This window comes from Schistocerca piceifrons, chromosome 4 (genome assembly GCF_021461385.2).
Source record: "Schistocerca piceifrons isolate TAMUIC-IGC-003096 chromosome 4, iqSchPice1.1, whole genome shotgun sequence".
NCBI classification, from domain to species: Eukaryota; Metazoa; Arthropoda; class Insecta; order Orthoptera; family Acrididae; genus Schistocerca; species Schistocerca piceifrons.
In genome coordinates, this window is record NC_060141.1 from 452007777 (window position 1) to 452028835 (window position 21059).

General features: G+C 43.1%; 1 protein-coding gene across 1 annotated transcript in view; it reads right to left on the bottom strand.

Annotated features, from left to right (window-relative positions):
* LOC124795908 (protein jagged-1b) overlaps positions 1 to 21059 on the bottom strand; it is a 459586-nt gene that overhangs the window by 85178 nt on the left and 353349 nt on the right. The window contains exon 5 of the mRNA XM_047259988.1: positions 18322 to 18382. Coding sequence (XP_047115944.1) covers positions 18322 to 18382 — 61 coding nt within the window. The remainder of the gene's footprint in view (positions 1 to 18321; positions 18383 to 21059) is intronic.

The window sequence follows — 21059 nt, forward strand, 5'->3', positions numbered from 1 at the left end:
CGCAGAAAAGTGGTGTACAATTATTGTAACACAGCAACATAATAAAACCAAAATTGCACTGACTTTAATGTCATATCTGCGCCAGAGAGATAAAGGCTTGCAGTGTTTCACGAACGTTGCTAGCTCTGTGGCTGGCGTTGCGCTGGAACCGGTATAGTATTGAGAGGCTCCGTTCGCCGTATACGCTATAGGCCGTTCATGGGACTCTAGCTGGTGGCGTATCCGTTTGAGCCGAACTAGAAGAGTTAGGAGCGGCCTTGGAAAGAATTACGAGGAAGTCGTTGCTTCGTTTAATTTTTCACTGGAGTGTCATTAGCATCTGCTTGCAGAGCTTTACTATTGTGCCGCTACTGACTTCTTTTGTTTCGATGCCAACAGAAACTACACCCACGCGTCACGCGTTTTCATTATATGAGTAAAATCGAAAACACTGTACGTATATGAAGCTTTAAAATATGACCTTCTGATTGGTGTGTTGTAATTATCTTATTATCGTGTACTTTTATAGGCGCTTCAGTCTGGAACCGCGTGACCGCTACGGTCGCAGGTTCGAATCCTGCTTCGGGCATGGGTGTGTGTGATGTCCTTAGGTTAGTTAGGTTTAAGTAGTTCTAAGTTCTAGGGGACTGATGACCACAGATGTTAAGTCCCATAGTGCTCAGAGCCATTTGAACCATTTGTGCTTTTATATATATGCTTTCATCGATCAACAGTATCACCAAGCACTCATTACAGCTCTACAGTTAGGTTTGCGATTAAAGACTTGTTGAGAACCATTGTTTCACAAGTTAAGAAATTTTTATGCTTCTATAAATCACACGTCCACTACGATTCAGGTAAGTTTCCCTTTGATGGTAAACTATTACTAAAGAACATATCAGATTCCGCCCCTTTTATCTATCTCTTCCGACCTTGGGAAGCAACTTATACGCAAATAATGTAACTTCCTTAAGGCTGAACCATTTTGGCACAAAGATGTTCTATCATAAGCCGTCGTCGTTTCATTCCTTCACTCAGTGTTGCGCGTGTCACTGTACCGGTAAGGCTGATACTCCCTGGTTTCTCTTCCGTGTATCTACGTATTAGTCGTACCGTATACGGGCAACAAAACGAGAACTGCGTTGTTGTTGAATGTAATGGCGCGCGTCAAGATCGGACAACAGTGAAATTGCTTTTGCTGCATGGAATAATACACGAACCGTTGAGTACCACACGTGAATCACTCGGACAAGTAAATGCAAATGGAATTGCGTGACTTGGCGTTGGAGTTTCTCGCATGTGGTTCCCTTATGCACTATAACGTAAACTGTAAATAACAGAATGTGACCCTTACGATCACAAATGTAATGTACATTTCTAACAAAAACTAACTAACCTAAGGACATCACACACATCCATACCCGAGGCAGGATTCGAACTTGCGACCGTAGCGGTCGCGCGGTTCCAGTCTGTAGCGCCTAGAACCGCTCGGCCACTCCGGCCGGATCACCGATCGACATCGATACCTATCCTCAGTGCAGCACTCCGTGAAGAATGGGCTGCCATTCTCCAAGAAACCTTCCAGAACCTGATTAAACGTATGCCTGCGACAGTGGAAGCTGAAATCAAGGCTAAGGGTGGGCGAACACCATACTGAATTCCAGCATTACCGATGGAGGGCGCCGAGAACTTTTAAGTCATTTTCAGCCAGGTGTCCGTATACTTTTGATCACAAAGTGTATATGATGATTAGGAGTAACGTAATTATTCTTATGAGAACATCCCCTTAGAGACCCGCTGCCTGACATTTTTAACGAGAGCCAGAGGAGCGCGGAAAGCCTTCCGTACCGTAGCGGTCTGACGTGACAGCAGCACAAGTGGATGCCGCCGGAGCAGTGTGCGTTGCGGGTGGCCTATCGGCAGGCGCGCACGCGCGGCCTCTGGCACTTGCATCGCCGCGGAGCGCGGAGGCCGGCCGGCGGCGCTACGTGATGCGCCCGCGTACGTGCCACGGAAGCGTGGGACGCGCCGAACTGGACTGGCGGGGCAGCCCGCTATTGTGGGCGACGGCACCCCCACCTCCAGGCAACCACAGTGGCCAGAACGGCACGCACGCCTCATTTCTTCTCGACTGCGCCGCGAAGGCCATGACGCGACGTAAATAAGCATCGCCTATTCTTAACACTAGACCCAACTTAGTCGGTTTTCTCGCCGCTTTCACTCCACTGCCGCCTCTGTGGGAAGAGGCCAGGACCTTGTCCCAGCGCGGCTTCTCAGACGCAATTTTTTATGGTCGTTTTCCTGTTACAGGCTCCAGAATTACGTATCACTGCAGCAGGGGTCAATAAATAAAAAAATACCCTGGAGTTCAGTGGCTGACACAGTAGCATCAAAGAGGGAAAGATTGAATGGCGTGCGCGCATGCACGTACGCACGCACACACACACACACACACACACACACACACACACACACACACACTCACTCACACACACACATACACACACACACACACACACACACACACACACACACACATACACAGACACAGTGTCCTACTAAGAGTTGTCAGGTGCATTTTCTCTTTTGTTTCGGCAAATATTTGCAATTCCATTTTTGCAGTATGTAGCCAGAGTCAGCCCAAAAAAATACCGTTCATCACTTCTGTCATGCTGCCTGGAACACACAGTAATTCAATAGTCACAGAACGGGAAGAAAACGATGCAAACTGTCCCCTTGAAGAGTTCGGCCAATGTAGCGACGAGTGTGCCGTCTAACACGGGCTAAGTTATCAATGTGGTTGTGGCGACTACAGTTGTGCATTGCACTGGATGGACAACACGTATAACATGTGTTGTAGCGGTCGGTATGAAGGGTATGAAGGTAATTTCCCAACTTTGAACATTAATAACCTCTAATCTGTACAAGATAGACAAAAACAGATTACACCACTAAATTCCAGAGCTCAAACGAGTGTTATTTGATGTGTCATACACCCTCCTTCCCATTAAAAAAAATGAATTGAATCCAAATTAGCGGATTTCGAGATGGCGGCCGTGAATGACATTCACTCCAAAAGTTGCAGCCCCACATTAAACCTATGTTCCCATCAAACACATTTCAATTTTACCTTTAATCTTCCAACTTGTGAAGGTGTCCAAGGACTTTTGACTCGCCCTGTATACAGGGTGAAAAGTATTTAAACCGACAAACTCTGGGAGGTTGTAGGGGACATCTAAACAAATATTTTCCCCTAATGTCATTTTTTCGTATGAGGAGTATTTAAACCGGTAGAGGAAGATTTCTCTGGCGGCAAATTAATTAAACCAACAAACACTTTTCCATTTTTTTATGACCAAGAGACAACACATTAACATAACCCAATTTCAATTACAGTGGATTTTCAAAAATTCCTCCACTGACACGTAAACAAAGGTTACACCGTCGGATCATGTTCTGTCTGACACGGGCAAAAACCCCAGGAGTATCCTGCATTGTTTCTGCTGCTGCTACTATCCGGACAACCAAATCCTCTTCTGATGCAACAGGAGTTGCGTAAACAAGGTTGCGTATCTCTCTCCACACAAAAAAGTCCAGAGGGGACATATCTGGGGATCGAGCAGGCCTTGGTACAGGACCACCTCTGACAATCCACGTTTCTGGGAACCGTCGGTCCAGGAATCGACGCACACGACGACTGAAAAGTGCCGGCGCCCCGTCATGTAGGAACCACATGTGTTGTCTTGTAGGGAGCGGGTAGTTGATAAACGCGCTGTGCAGCTCGTCCGTTGTGGTGCGCTTCGTAGTACGCACCAACCATATCAATGTACTCACTCCAGGTGTATCTCTCCATTAGTAAACAGAGACTACTACACTGGTGGACAGCAGTTGCCTACAACTGAAGAGCGTAATACGCCCTCTAACAACTGAAGATCGTAATACGGGCACCAACAACTGAAGAGCGTAATACAGCCTCCACCGGTTTAAATAATCCTCATAGGAAAAAATGACATTAGGGAAAAATATTTGTTTAGATGTCCCTTACAACCTTCCAGAGTTTGGCGGTTTAATTACTTTTCACTCTGTAGAACTGAAATAAAAGCTGTAAAGGTGCTATCAGTGAGATTCGATCGAGTGACTTAACGAAAAGTATTACGATAACCACTTGTTTCTTCACTAAACTGCCGAGGAGTACATTAATAAACTATTTAAAAGCGCTCGGACGTCTTCTAATCGCCAAAGACTATTTGTTCAAAAATGGTTCAAATGGCTCTGAGCACTATGGGACTCAACTGCTGAGGTCATTAGTCCCCTAGAACTTAGAACTAGTTAAACCTAACTAACCTAAGGACATCACAAACATCCATGCCCGAGGCAGGATTCGAACCTGCGACCGTAGCGGTCTTGCGGTTCCAGACTGCAGCGCCTTTAACCGCACGGCCACTTCGGCCGGCAGACTATTTGTATGAGGTCTTCTTTTATTGTTAGGAATTGGGCCGTACTGCATAGGAAATTGTCCGGGAAGTATGAAGGAAATCGACGAGTGCTAGTTCGTAAGGTCCACTTGTTAGTAGAGTAAGTAGGGCGTGGGAGTAGGCGTGTGTTTCTGGTGTTAACACGGTGTTGACAGCCGCCGGTGACGGTCCGCCTACACGTCTCGAACACCTGCGGGCGGCGTCGCAGGTTGCGTGCCTCGAGGCGCTGGGCGGGGCGGCTGACAGCTCATTGTTCGCCGGCTATCTGGGCCGGCCATCGCCGCCGCCATCGGCCTGAGAACCTCGGGCCGTCTGCGGCGCCCGTCCGTCTCCCGCTGTCACGCTGCATAATAATATACCGCACCGCCACTCTGCGCTCTCTTCCCCCGTGAGGTTGCTCTTAGAGTCTTCAAGAATGGTCGTCGAGCAGATGTGCAAAACTATAGACCTATATCTCTGACGTCGATCTGTTGTAGAATTTTAGAACATGTTTTTTGCTCGCGTATCGTGTCGTTTCTGGAAACCCAGAAACCACTCTGTAGGAATCAACATGGATTCCGGAAACAGCTATCGTGTGAGACCCAGCTCGCTTTATTTGTTCATGAGACCCAGAAAATATTAGATACAGGCTCCCAGGTAGATGGTACTTTCCTTGACTTCCGGAAGGCGTTCGATACAGTTCCGCAATGTCGCCTGATAAAGTAAGAGCCTACGGAATATCAGACCAGTTGTGTGGCTGGATTGAAGAGTTTTTAGCAAACACAACACAGCATGTTGTTCTCAATGGAGAGACGTTAAAGTAACCTCTGGCGTGCCATAGGGGAGTGTTATGGTACCATTGCTTTTCACAATATATATAAATGACCTAGTAGATAGTGTCGGAAGTTCCATGCGGCTTTTCGTGGATGATGCTGTAGTATACAGAGAAGTTGCAGCATTAGAAAATTGTAGCGAAATGCAGGAAGATCTGCAGCGGATAGGCACTTGGTGCAGCGAGTGGCAACTGACCCTCAACATAGACAAATGTAATGCATTGCGAATACATAGAAAGAAGGATCCTTTATTGTATGATTATATGATAGCGGAACAAACACTGGTAGCAGTTGCTTCTGTAAAATATCTGGGAGTATGCGTGCGGAACGATTTGAAGTGGAGTGATCATATAAAATTAATTGTTGGTAAGGCGGGTACCAGGTATAGATTCATTGGGAGAGTCCTTAGAAAATGTAGTCCATCAACAAAGGAGGTAGCTTACAAAACACTCGTTCGACCTATACTTGAGTATTGCTCATCAGTGTGGGATCCGTACCAGATTGGGTTGACGGAGGAGATAGAGAAGATCCAAAGAGGAGCGGCGCGTTTCGTCACAGGGTTATTTGGTAAGCGTGATGGCGTTACGGAGATGTTTAGCAAACTCAAGTGGCAGACTCTGCAAGAGAGGCGCTCTGCATCGCGGTGTAGCTTGCTGTCCACGTTTCGAGAGGGTGCGTTTCTGGATGAGGTATCGAATATATTGCTTCCCCCTACTTATACCTCCCGAGGAGATCACGAATGTAAAATTAGAGAGATTCGAGCGCGCGCGTAGGCTTTCCAGCAGTCGTTCTTCCCGCGAACCATACGCGGCTGGAACAGAAAAGGGAGGTAATGACAGTGGCACGTAAAGTGCCCTCTGCCGCACACCGTTGGGTGGCTTGCGGAGTATAACTGTAGATGTAGATGTAGAGACATGACGGTTGGAAACGTCTTCTGAAAGTGTCCTCCTCTTCTTGTCTCTTTACACCTCGAAAAACGAAAGACGTGCTCTGTAACTTACCATTTCTTTGACGCCCATGTGTGCTAGCATTGTTCGATGCTGTGGTAGACTCAGCCAGTTCCCGACTGCAGGAGGCTTTTGTTCGCCTAAAGATAATAGGCCCGACTTTCCCTAATCCTCCTAAATGGGCTGCGGTCGGAGCCACCTACGCTCCCCTCAGTTGCAGGTGTTTTACAACATCCGTGGCAGAAAAGCTCCTAAATATATACTAAGATGGTATCTGTCCTTTCGAACATGTCCGAAAGAACAGATACCATCGGTGACCATGCAGCTCGTTAGAATGAAATTACGATGAAATGAACACCCTTAGCTGCTTACAGGAGTTGACATACGTCAACGGGGACAGATGAAAATGTGTGCCCCGACCGGGAGTCGAACCCGTGATCTCCTGCTTACATGGCAGACGCTCTGTCCATCTGAGCCACCGCGGACACAGAGGATAGCGCGACTGCAGGGATTTATCTCTGGCACGCCTCCCGCGAAACCTACATTCTCAACGTATTGTCCCGCACTACATTCGTAGTGCCCCTGCCCATTACACTCATTACTCAATAGGACAGATACCATCTTAGTATATATATAGTTAAGGTTTACCGGCCACCTGACCATCTTCTTCTTTTGTGCGAATGCACAAACAGTGCCCCAACTCTTACGGGAATCGGCAACGCGCCGCGAGTAATGAGTATAATGGGTAGTTCACACGAGCAGTTTCGGTCTTTGTATTAGGCCATTATCAAGAGTATCTGAAATTGCCAAATTTCAAAATGCTGGGCCCCAAAATTATTGATGTAGAAACTTATATAATAAGAAATTAGAAGAATAAACAGACGAACATGGTGCTATGAGAAAACGAGGAGAGCCGGCCGCGGTGGCCGAGCGGTTCTAGGCGCTTCAGTCCGGAACCGCGCGACTGTTACGATCGCAGATTCGAATCCTGCCTCGGGTATGGATGTGTGTGATGTTCATAGGTTAGTTAGGTTTAAGTAGTGCTATGTTCTAGGGGGCAGATGACCTCAGATGTTAAGTCCCATAGTGCTCAGAGCAATTTTTTTGAAAACGAAGATTTAAATTTTATGGAGACATTAAAAGAACGGTACCCACTAGGTTGACAAAACAAACAGTAGAACTCTACGAAAACGGAAGTAAGGTCAAAACTGAGCCAATTAAGTGGATCGCTGCGATTAAGGACTATCATAAAGTAGCCGGTATAACCGAGGCAGAAGTTACAGATTGAAAAACATTCAGACAAAATATATGTGATTGGAAAGTTGGTCAGGAGAAATTAGAAAACGGACTGAAACGCTATGGTCTGATGAAAGGAAGAGACTTCATTCTGAAAGGATGAAACAAATTTGGATGCAAAGGAAGGCCAACCATCAAAAGTGACATTACACCTCGCGTGGTCCTATTGGGCCTATACGTGAATAATAATAGTATGATTGGCATATAGATATTTTTTTGTTTTTTATAATAGGAGATGAGAGACAATGCTCTTATACAGTGTGATTTAGCTCTCCCACAGATAGATGCAATGTTATCTGCAACGTCTTCAAAAACCAAGTGCGAGATTTTCATATTCTCTCGCTCGGTATGTGCACGCTATTAGCCCTATAGATAAAATGAACTGGATCTTTTCGTGGGAAATTTAATGTAGTTAAATTTTTACTGGGATACGATTATGTTAGAGACCGTAGTTTTCGAATTATTCGAGAATAACGCATTTCTCTTGAATAACTCAAAAACCGTGGCCTCCAGCGAAAACTTAGCCCAGTTCATAAGTTAACTACATTAAATTTTCTAGGAAAACATTCTATTCATTTTTTTCTGTAGGACTTTTAGTTTGCACGTAACGAGCGATAGAATATGAAAATCTTCTGCATGGTATTTGAAGACATTGCGGAGTGCATAAAACCAATGGGTAGTGCCCGCTGAATTACCCTGTATGTACAGTACAAGAGCAGAAATGATACGGAACTTACGTTATGCTCTAGAGGAACAACGTCAGATGATAAAAAACAATAGAAGTCCATCGGATTAAAAAGAAAAAAAATCGTGCCCGATGACGTAATGAGAAAACTGGCGTATCGTTATTACAGAAACTGTACAATCCGTTACTTGCAAACTGTCATCTTGGTTCTGCTTACAAAGAGCTATCTGATGCGTTTCAAAATTGTCTTGCATATTCTCAGCTACAATGCTAACAGTTAACGATAAAACAGCAAAGTCAAAGATATTTTAAAATTTTTTCCCCCAAATACATCATTAGAAAATGGGTGTGTTGCAATTATAAAAACGTAAGATGCGAAAAACTGTTAACATGCTTTACTTTAGAAGGTTGTATTTTGACGTGTTTACAACTGGATGTTTTTAGAAACAAAAGCTGAAAGTAATGATTTAATGTGTAAGATAGTTGCAGTGGACGAGATGTCCAAATCGAGCGTTAAGGTACGACCTCTAACGAGTAAAATTAGAACTGCCGGGAACAACTGAGGGCTGTCACATAGCCTGGATGCATCGTCGATTGCTTACAAAAATATGTTTACAAGAAATTAGCTACTGCAGCCGAGTTACGAATAATGGATAAACGAAATTGTCAATAACTGGACGACAGATATCCAAGAAATTGGTGCTGCTCGATATGCATTGCTTATTAAGCATCTTTTTCTTGGCTTTTTTAGGTCAGCAGATTTTTCTGTATCTACGGACATATCCGTAAAGGAGGTAGAAAGTTACGCTCACCTTACTTCTCTACAGCGCTGTAAGACGTATATTATATTTACTTATAGAGTATATATGAGTGTAAGCACTGTGTCCCATCTCCTAGTATAAAAAACAAAAAACCTATATGCAGATCACATTATGTATTAACATTTAGTAGTTTCAGATATATTTGATAATGACATAAAGTAAGGCCGAAAGCGGTCGTGTGAACTCAATAAAGTTATACAGCATCATCCAGACATGTAGAAACTAATAACCCCTAAAACTGTTGCGTAGGATAACTATTGGTACTCTTTATTTTGAAATTAATCCCAAACAGCTGTATTTGTTGATGTTCATTTGTTACAATCGATTTCTAAGCTCTCGTTTCATCATTACGAACAAGTGCCACAATCATATTTCTGAACACTCGCAAAATATATATCTCCATAACTGTGGGATGGTATTATGTATGCATGAGACACCTAAATATTAGAGATGCTGCACTGAAAGCTTATTAACGATATGTCCCTGTGTAGAAAAGAAGTATATGTAATCATACGCCACTACTAAGGGCTTTTGATAGTTTTTACAGGTGCTGGAATATAGGATCACCTCGTTCAGGCATGTATGTGTATGTTGACAGGACAATCGGCTACCTTCGCGATCATGGCAAAGGCTTTTTGCGTGCATTTCGAATAGAGTAAACTGCAACACAGCTGCAAGCACTATATTTATTGGAAGGGTAATAATTAATAATACAGCCTGAGACTGAAGCTAGGACTGTATCCGACAGACCAGCCAATGGAGCTGAGATCCATATCGTGACAAAAGAACAATGTATCATTTTGCTGACAGGAAGGAAATTTATCGGTCTATTCTGTCGCTATTGAGCAGGATGTAAATCTACTTTGGCGACAGAAACAAGAGTGGCTTTACTTAAATGAAGCTACGGCGATGAAGTATGCGGGCGTATCGAAGGTGCCCTGGTGCATTAATTAATGGCATTCAAAAACAATATGAGTATATACTTATCTAAGCCTTGATAGTAGATAGAAACGTCAGTGAAGTCCATGTCTCCTTAAACTGAGAGATATAAATGTGCTGACACTGTGTGAGTCTTCTTTCTTTGAAACATATTAATTTGCTAGGAGGGAAATTAACGATGAATATCGCAAACGTAAATATACCTTTGATTTTGTAACGTTTAAAGCACAATGAATGCTAAAATTTTTATGTAGTAAAGCTATTTTCGCCTGTAGGTTTCCCCTTGAGGATAATATGGTTCAAAACTGATGCGAAAAAAAAACCTGTAAAACATCTTATCCAGCAAATGAAAAGTTGCACGCCCTGTTGAAACAGAGTTGTTCAAGATGGAGGATTATTTTTTGAGGTTCAACACTGAGGCAGTCACTAGCTGTTAATCAAGAGCTATTATTATTACTGTGAAAATAGTTGCAGGTACATTAACAAAATATAGTACATCACAGTTCATTATTCCTAGGTGAATAACGGAAACAAACTCCAGTGAGTTCCTACAGAGTACAACTTTGATATAGCGTACCACACAACATGTTTATTAATTGGATCTACTGCTGTGGAGCAGTGGTTCCAAAGAGGGTTTGTAAAATATACTGGAACCAGTAATTGCCATAAAAATATTGTACTTGTGAATGTAACAGATAATATTCTCTTGACGCATTATGGCAGCTTTAAATCATGTTTTCTAAAATTTGTCTTCAAAACACGTTTTAGAATTTCAAAACATGTAGTTGGCAAAGGCGCTCATCCTGAATCTGGTGTCTGCTTCCACTGAATATGAAGTAGAAATATACTTATACAAAATTCCGATTTAATCGCGAAGTACAAAGCTAGCGTCGCCCCAGGAGCTTATTCTGGTCGTGACCATATTTTCCGACACGGTCTGCATAACCAAGTAGCGTAAATACGGTTGCAAGATGGCGGAACGCGATCAGCTGATGAGCAGAAGGCGACTTGGGCTGCTGCGCGCGCATCCACCCGGCAAGGAAGATGGCGGCGGGCGACCTTAACCCTGGCGCGTGAGACATCGCAAGGTTTTCGTGCGTCTCTGCGCGCCTGACATGGGAAACGACTCCCGCATTCCTGGGCCGACGGCGCGGCACCGAGCCTGCATCCTAATGCAGGGACAGCCTGCCAATAACCCCGCCGGAGACAGAGGCAGTGCGAGTACTGTACGCGCACGGTCGTCTCTCCTACACAACTTTGTTTCCACCAATGTGGGTGCTCCATCACCGTTGACAGTTGAGCTATACAGTGCTTCGTGGCAATCTCTCCCAGTCCAGGCTCTACCTCATTTAAACATCCACACTGCTAGAAATGGTTACGAGAAGAATCTAGCTGAAATCATGGACTTCGGGATCATTTCCCATTTAAAAATGCTTGTAGAATGTTTGCCAATTTCTAAGTATGGTTGTTACTTCACGTAGGCTCAGTAACTTCGTACAACCACCTCGCATTAAAATTCCCCTCCAGAGTGTATTACGTTTGGCTCCAGCATCAGAAAAAATGTTGACAATGTTCTAATGTAAAACAAATACCTTGAAATGATATACCACTTAACACGTTTGACTGCCAATCCCATCAAAAGATGGGACGCGACATATATTGACTGGTCGATGGGTCTTCATTGCCGTCTAGTCTTCTTAATAAATATTGAGAAACCATAAAAAATGGCTGGCATTTTAAAATACAGTAAGATTTACATGGCTGGTAGAAAAAGTGTTAAACTTGCTTCTGTCTACAGTTCTCATTCGCTGCTAGCCATAACGATATCTTAGTGTTTGTTTAAATCATACACGTACTGTTTGTTTATTTGTCAAGAAACTCTGAAGTAAGATAATTTTTTTTCTGTTATTGTACCCCAACCAAAAATGCCCGAGACTGAAAGTACTTCATTTTAATATACCTTCCTCTCTACATATTTGCCGGCCGCGGTGGTCTCGCGGTTCTAGGCGCAGTCCGGAACCGTGCGACTGCCACGGTCGCAGGTTCGGATCCTGCCTCGGGCATGGATGTGTGTGATGTCCTTAGGTTAGGTTTAAGTAGTTCTAAGTTCTAGGGGACTGATAACCACAGCAGTTGAGTCCCATAGTGCTCAGAGCCATTTGAACCATTTTTTCTCTACATATTTGCTAGATAGTTACTTATGAAAAAAACGGTAGATAGAGATGCAAGTCTCATCTACTACATCTGGAAGTACCTATAACGAGAATTAGCTACGATTCCCATTTTTCTTGATATAATGAACTAGTTTAGTGAGTTAACGTTAACGACAAATAATAGAATCTACACGGAGTAGTTACATCGAGACTGGAATGATGCGAATCTCCAAGACTGCCAACTTGGCATACGATTAGGTTCGAAAGAAAAATTTTCAAGTGAAATTTAATGCTAGATTTTAAATGGCAGTGATCTCAATATCAATACTGCATCTTGACAGTATATTGACAAAAATACCGGAATTAAAATTCTTTATTTCCAAAAGTCGTAGTATTCGGGGATTGTGTGTGTGTGTGTGTGTGTGTGTATTTTTTTCCTAACTTGTTACTTAACCAGCGATAACGGGGAAATGTAGACAAAACTCAGTCTGCGATTCACAACTACATACGGACGAAAGTTTCCAAGTTTTTGCCGCAGCAGAACAAACCAAGAGTTTTTAAAGAACCTATTATATGTGTGAACATGCCCTTTTGCACAACGTACTTTATATTAGTATATGATTTTACTTTCGACAAATATATTTGTAATAAGCTGCATATTCTCCATGCATAATGACGACATAGCTTGAGTGATAAACTCATAATCGAACTGTTTTTTAACCACATTTTTTCCTACGAATTTCCGTGAAAATAGGTCACACTGGAAATGTTTCTGAAACTGGACATTTTTAAGATGGACAGATTTTTAGAATCACGAGAAGACGATCTTTGTCGTGGATGAATCACCAGAAAAAATATTACGCAATCTAGGATGCTGGCGACAGTATCTTCTCGCATTCTACTTAAGATCTCGTTTTCCTTACAGCGTCGATAGCATCTATAGATCGCCGCGAGGAACAATTAAAACCATTACGCGGAGCCATGCATATAAACTGAAACAAAGGCGGAAAAATAAGAAAAGCGCGATGGTAGCGCCCGTGAAAAGATATTCATCGTTTACGTCCTCGTCTCGGGGCCGGCCGCCCGTCTACGAAAAGGAAAACAAAGTTTTTCTTCTTTGAAACGACTTCATTAATCAACGCTGAGGTTTAATTGCCGTTTTATTTCAGCAGCTCTCTGACCAAGAGCGCGGCGCGGTGGCGGATGGCTCGCGGTGCGGCAGAGCAGACTCGCCGTTTGTAATTACCGCCTCGAGCGAAACTCGGTTAATATTCCGCCAGCGTCATCTCTGGCGCGGGAAGGGGTGCCAGACGGTAGCCGTCGCCAGATAAGCTCACTCGTTAATACGGCGGTAAATCAATTTCAGATTGTAGTGAGATACCGCTGGGTAATAATGGGCTTTTTAATGTGGCACATATGAGGCGTCACGGAGGACAACGGTGGCGTTGATGACACGCATTACGCGCGGTGGGGGGAATGCAAATGTTCCTAATTGCCCGCTCTGAATCGGGTGAAATGTTATTAACGGGTGTCGTCACGGCAAGTATGGGGGGCAGTTTTTGCAGTGGCTTGTCTCGTTAGCGGTAAGTTATTCCCACGTCTGATGCGTAAAGCAAACGGCTAAGCGGTCGGCCGACTTGTTGACTATCTCTTAAAGGTCGAGTCAAGTTTGATGAAACGGAACGGAACTTAATAATATTCCACGCTGTAGTCCAAATTGCGGCATTCGCACAAGCCGTCAACGGAACGTAAGGGTTTTTCGGAAAGCACATTTTGAGGTTGACGCTGGTGGGAGGACTGTGCTGTCGTCTGCTAAGATCGGAAATGAATCAGGATCGACATATCGACAGTTAAATCGAAACGTGCGTTGGTTTGACCTCATCTTGTCGCTAGTGCACGGCATAGTTGATTAAGATGTCGTGCTTTTTTTCTCTCTTGCAAGTTTATGAATAGTGGTTAGTAAGACCCAACAAGCCATACAATGGAGGCAACTGTATACAGCACAAGCAGACATGAACGAAGTGAGTGATTATTTTAAAGTCTTCATTTTAACCACAGATCGACAAACTAAGTGAATTTTCCCTCATATTAGGTTTTAATTCTCTTTCTGCGCAAGATAACAACAGCACAAGCCGAGATTGTACAGAAGAACTTTAAAAAATCTATGTGCAGTTTAGTTAAGTGTCTGTGGATTACAACTGTAGCCAGAAGACGACCTTTGTACTTCCAGACACGTCGCTTCATTAAATAGCAAGCCAAAAAAGCTTGTGGCGGGCAACGATCTGTGAAAAACTTTTTCAAACTCTCGCAGCGTTCACTTATGTTGTGGAGTGGATTTCGAACTTTTGTGTTACATCAGTGTTTGTTTTATTGTTTGCTTCGTTTACGTAACATATTGTGAAGGTTCAGTGAAGAGCTGGATTTTTTCACATGAGTGTTTTTCCACGATATCTGTAAGTGAAAAAGACAGGTTTTAAACTACGTGGACGAAAAATAAGCCTGCATTGTACATAAATAGAAATACAAATTCATGAAAAAGTTAAGTGGTAGACCTTTTTTATCAGTTAACAGCACTATGGATGGATAAAGATACAATTCTAGACAAGTAGACCTCTTCGGGCAATGTCAGTCTCATTAAAATTCCTCCCAGTGCACTGCCACGTCTTCTTATAAAATACTTCAAAACGCTTAAACACTAAAATAACCGACGTTTCGGCTGTGTTGCAGCAGTTTTCCTCAGGGCACACACTCCATATCCCGAGGAAGGCCACTGCAACGCAATCGAAAGTTCGATTATCTTAGTATTTTAACCAAGAAAGATTTTAATGAGAAAAATGAGGTTATTTTTATCTTTATTGACTACTAGCGGTAAAACAGAATGGATAATCTAGAAAGGCTGTATGTATTCCCTTCTTAAGTCTGGGTATTTTGGTATTTTATCTTGTAAACCAATAAGGAATTTAGTGAGCAAAATGCAGTTGTTTCGCCTTTATTTAGTTCTTAGCAATAAAGCACAATGGATAAGCTAGAAAGGCTCTATCTATTGTCTTCCAAATATTGTAGGATGCCTTTATGTGTTTTTTTCGTGAACTGTTTGAGCAGAGCCAAAACAAGACTCACTATAAAAAATACAACGGACATTTGTCCGAATTTCCACAGGCAAACTAAGAGTGGAAATTAACAATAAGGGTGTCAAATTGACCACCATGAGATCTAGTTTCGCGAAGAAAAAAGGGTAAGTGTTTGAAAGTAAACAGGTTAGTTGAGAAAAATGTGGGTTCGAATACGAATTCCGGTCCAGCACAAATTTTTGTCACAAACAGCTGACGTCAACCCGGATGCATGCATGCATGTCTCAGGAACACTGTAATGTGAAGATACAGACATCGTATAAAAACACGCCTTCTAAACGTAAATGATGGTTGACGTGGATGGTATCTTATAACCTCACATGCGCGGCTTGCTGCTGGGCTATGCGAAATTACGTGGTGTTGACATTCTGTCTCGAGCGAACACACCACTATCTGACGGTGACGTGGCCCTCTGTTCGGGTTCGTTGACGCCCAGTGTGAATTGAATACGCCATTCACGGTGACTACGAGCGCTGTGGGCCTTTTCTGTGGCTGCCACAGTCTCGCTACGCACCTGTTAATCCTCTCCGCCGACCACGCGCAGTGGGTGCAGTGGTCTGCCGTTATTAACGGCCGCGTCGGCTCTCGGCACTCGCAGCGGAAGACACGGTGGGTCCGCGGGCGATGAGGGCGCGATAGCCGCCGGCGTAACACGGCGCGTCGCGGGTTTCTGCGTGTGCCACGCCGCGCCGCGCTCCCACACTTGGCGGTCGCGTCGCTGTAAATACGCGGCGAGCTCCGAGTGTCGTGCCATTCGTTTGCTATCCCCGGACACTTACAAGCTTTTCTTTGAGATATTGGGCTTGCCATTGAGGCAGAACGGCGCTCTTAGGCCAGAAATCTGATCTAGTGCGGCAGTGCGCCTCCAATATGCGAGAAAATATCTGTACGTGAGAGCGCCAGTAGTAATGGACTCACAACCGTTCGTGAGGTGCGTTCCTCTCGCTTCCCACTCGCCGAGGATGCTAAATCTCTCTTATGCTGCGGCTCTAGAGTGCTGCCGCGGTTATTCGAATCTCTGTAATGGAGGGCCTGTCCATTTCAGAGATCCAATAAGCACATCAGAGCTCTACAGCTTCGCCATTTAGTCAGTGGAGTAGTGGAGGCGGCAGTGTACAATTGGCGCTCATTGTGAATAAACGCTATCTGATCATAACTATCCGGACACCACAAGTGGACGTTAACATGCGGTAAATACCCGTTTTGCCTTTATGAAGGGTTGAACTCTGCTGCGGAGACATGTGGAAGAATGGCAGTCCATGATTCCTCAAGAGCCGAACCCAAAGAAGTAGTGATATTCGACGCTAGGGTTTGGAGAGAACTGACGTTCTAGTTCATCCCACAAGTCAGGACTCTGAGCAGGATGGTCCATTTCAGCAATGTTATTGTCCACAGCCATTACGTCACTGATCATAGAATGAAGGCTCTCACGACCGGATGACATAGGTGCTGGTAAACCTTTCTGTTCCTGACGTTTCGTTCAGGACTGCGCTAGACATCCTCAGAGGCGCTCCTTCGCTGAGTTGCCGACTGACCGGTCGGACGTCCGAGAGCGACATATATACTGTATGAAAGGGGGTGTGGTCGAAGTAGCACCTGATGAGCAGAGATAATCCTTGTCAAAGATAAAACTTAACTATCGATTGTCGTCTTGTCAAAGACAAAACTGTCTAGCGATTCTGCAGAGCTACTGTCCATATATCGATAAGTTCAAATGGTTCAAATGGCTCTGAGAATATGGGACTTAACTTCTGAGGTAATCAGTCCCCTAGAACTTAGAACTACTTAAACCTAACGAACATAAGGACATCACACACATCCATGCCCGAGACAGGATTCGAACCTGCGACTGTAGTGGTCGCGCGGTTCCAGACTGTAGCGCCTAGACCCGCTCGGCCACTCCGGCCGGCTATCGCTAAGTTTCATTGCCTCCTCTTTCCTATTAAAATTATCCTGATGCTTATAAATTTCAATGGCTTCTCTACATAGTCGTGGATAATAATTTGACGTTGTAGAAAAAATTTCTGTTTCAGAAAACTTCACTTCGTGGTGTCCCGACAATCTTTTGCCGTTCATGTGTGGAATAGAAGAGCGGACTACAAGATAGGTGATTTTGGAATCCTACAACCCTCAACGCTGATCGTTTCAGTAACCATGAAGGTAATCGGTTCTGGTCTGGAGTACTGGCTGTAACGTGCTTCAGAAGAGACTTCAGGAACTACTAACGAAAAGTGCGTAACGATTACTCCCGAGTGTAAATCATTGATGTACCCTAGTCTATACGTTGCCAATTGGTACGAGCAGCGAAAGAATATCGAATATGTGACGAAATTCTCGCAATGGCAAATCTGTGCACACCGTTGCAAGCATCGCCCCGTCGGCTCAAATCTGAGTCGTGGGCGAATAACTTGGCAGCGATTTGCACGTCTTATTTCCTTAACTAAGTCTTTCTAAGCCTACTATTAATTTCAAACTTCTTTTTTACACCCATTTGTGCATTCCAACCATGCTCTGAAGAGTGACGCGTAAATGAGATATTTACGAGTAGCAAGCATCCGAAATTTAGAATAATTTAGGTCGTCTTTCACATTACGCAGACAATACCATGTAACAGAATGGAGTCAGCTTCGTGGGTCTGAGGAACGCCATAAATGTCGTTCAAGTAATTAAGCAATCGCTTCCAAACGAAGCGGTTAAAACAACTCATAATTTAATAACTGCCTTTTGTTCACTTAATGGCTTCCTGTAACCAAATGTTAATAGTATCCAAAATATTGAAGCCCCTCAGTGTGTTTGAGGGCAAATGGGTTTTATTTTACTGCCGGTTTAAAATTCTGTACCGTATTTCGGGCGGAGAAAAAGATTTATTTTTATGGCCGTGGAATGTAAACTGCCAGCTTGCTCGGAGAAAACGGTTCTCTTTTGTTGGGAAGGCAAAAGCCAGTGGCACGCTGAAGCGAGAAGGGGGAGGGGAGGGGGGTTGCCTCATTCTTTAACTTAGAACTACACCATTTATTGCAGGTCCTCTATCCTCGTTACTTGGTTGTTTAAGAGTTGCAATATTGTATAAATCATGTACTTACTCGCAACCTCCAGGATGATCGCATTTGCCATGGATGGGATGACAACCAGCCTTGCAGACCGCTGAAAGATGAAATGTTGAACTAGTAAGAAATGGCAGCCAAGAATCAAGCGCTTAATAATTGCTTAAGAAACAAAACATGCTATTAAGCATTATTAGGCCAAGATGTAGAACTATTAGAATTAATAATGTTTGAGGTCCATAACACATACTAAAAGGTCTATTTAATTGCAAACCAATAAGCATTCATGAGGTCGATCAAATTCAAACAACTATTTTCTCAACTTGTGTACATTCCTCCATATTCACACCAAGCAAAATGACTCAATAGTTTAGATATCGTACTTGTATTAGGGAGAATCTGAGTATAGGTAGTCATTCTGACATTTTTTTTTTGCTGTGCTTTAGGTCAAAGCGTATGCTGGACTATTTTATGAAGCAAGACGACTCGTCCTATCTTAGACCTTTCTCCGATTTCGATGCAGTTAAGCTGGTAACCAGTAAGCGTCCTTTCCTGGTACTTCTCCCAGACTCATATGTAAGATAAACTGGTAACGTTGACAAGCGTCACTCAGTTTTTTACGCAGTCTTTTGCTTATCAGATCCACAATGATGTCGCTGTTTGCAATGCGCTGATGTTTTCAGAGCTCTTAGGTAACTGAGCCAACAGAAACTTCGTACAGGCCGCATGGGTAATAAAACGACCTCGAGAGGATGACAGTATGTGTATCCAAAAGGTAGCACGTCCACTGCAGCCGTAAGACCGACAGCCTTTGACAAAAAAAGGACTCTGGTTCATTTGATGACGAAAGTGTTTGGCAGAAACAAGTTCGTGACTTCTGCGATAGTCTTACTTCGAACTTCAACTTCACGCATAGCACCAATGCGGTCAGACTCCTATTTGTAGTGCACATTCTTGGAATTGCACAAATGAAATTCGAAGTACAGCATTGCGTAGCTCAAAATAATTTTCCAGTAGCCAACAGTTCTCGCAATGTGACTATTCGTCTACTTAACCGGAGATCAGCTATCAAGATGAACAGGCTTTTTAAGAAACAGGCTACGTTGCCAACCAGAGAATTATACTAATTATACTAATGGCTAACATGTATTGCTACAACTGCAGAAAAATTCGATTTTATTGCGTTAATGAAAATTGCGAAATTTTTATTGGTATCTGATCGAACTTTGCATCTAACTTGCTGACTAGATGAAACAATTCGTTCGAATAATCTCAACATGACAGCATAAAATTACATAGAACAGTTTTGTTAATTTGAGCTGAAATGTAACAACACAATTTTTCTTTTTACAATAGCATGTACCATCAACAGAGTGCAACATATAGCTTTAGTCCACCTGTCATGTCTCTGAGCAATAATTCCAACTTCAGCTTTCCACGTAGTGTTAATCAAGTAGCTCCATTGTAACATGAATGTATGGAAATTCTACTATCCAAGTGTGAGAGGTTGTCTAGAGTAGTGAGGGACTATGCGAGATAGTAAAGTGATTAAGGTTTTCTACATGCACATCTTCTCGCACTGAAATGCCTTGCTCCATTTATTCGTATGTATGGGGTCTGTTACAGTGATGTTAGTGGGCACTGTTGCGTATTGACATCCGGATAGTTTTTCCTGTAATAAAATTTGCCTAATCCTGATGGTATCACACTGCTTCAAAGAACTCCATACAAAGTTAATTCTCTTTAAGTAATGCTTATTGGATCATACAAAGATTGTTTCTTCCAATAAAAGCTTTTATGAAAAACTGTCATAATGAGAGCTATTTGTTTTTCGTAATATGTTTCGACGTTTTCGCGTTTATCGAGGTAGACGACGTCGAACATTGTCCTTGTGGGACTTTTTATGAAGATGGGTGTTTCAGAATCACAAAATATATTCTATAGCTATTGAAGGTAGCTAGCGCTTTTCATTTAATAGATGAAATTTCATTTTACTATCGGTAACACCAGGAGCATGTGTACCAAAGACCTTCGTTGCGTTACTGCCATCAGCATTGATAATAGCTTTAATAAGAAATACATGGTGCGCACGCTGTACTTTTTTTATACAGACCGGTAAAAAATGATGTTTTAACCATTGATGTACGTATGACTTCGCGCGGAGTATCAATGGCTGAGGCACATAGATAAGTCTTCTAAAGAACAGTCTTCTACTGAAGAATCATGTCATTAAAAATGTTCTTCGCAGTAGTTAAGAATTAAGGAGGCCGTTTCTACCCGTGGGGTTGGCAGAGCTTGACTAGATATACTGAATAACGAGGGACACGGTTCCGCTTGGTTGAACACAAGAGCTTGTTAAACTGTTGTATACAGCAATGTGGAGCTATAGCACCAATCTGCTATATTTTATTCCAACCTCTTTAATGCCTTTATTGCTGCAATGTTCACCATTCATGGCCATTCAAAATACAGCGTCGCCAATTATAGCGTCCCAGTTTACAAGGAATCGATTACTGTCACCTTTTAGAGGCAGGCTGAGGGCAACTGAATTTCAAATATGCCATCTATATACAAGAATAAATCTTAAGAGTGGTTTTCTATCTAAAAAAACTGTACTTTTGAGTCATGCATGTCTGAATTTAAGAGTGTTTTGTATATGTGACACTGCAAAAACTCCTCAAATTGTATGAATATTGATTCTCGTTTTAGCAGTAACTTACTAAAGAAGTGTGAAATTCATTGCCGTTAAGAGGAAAGAACCGTCTCCTTTGCAGGAC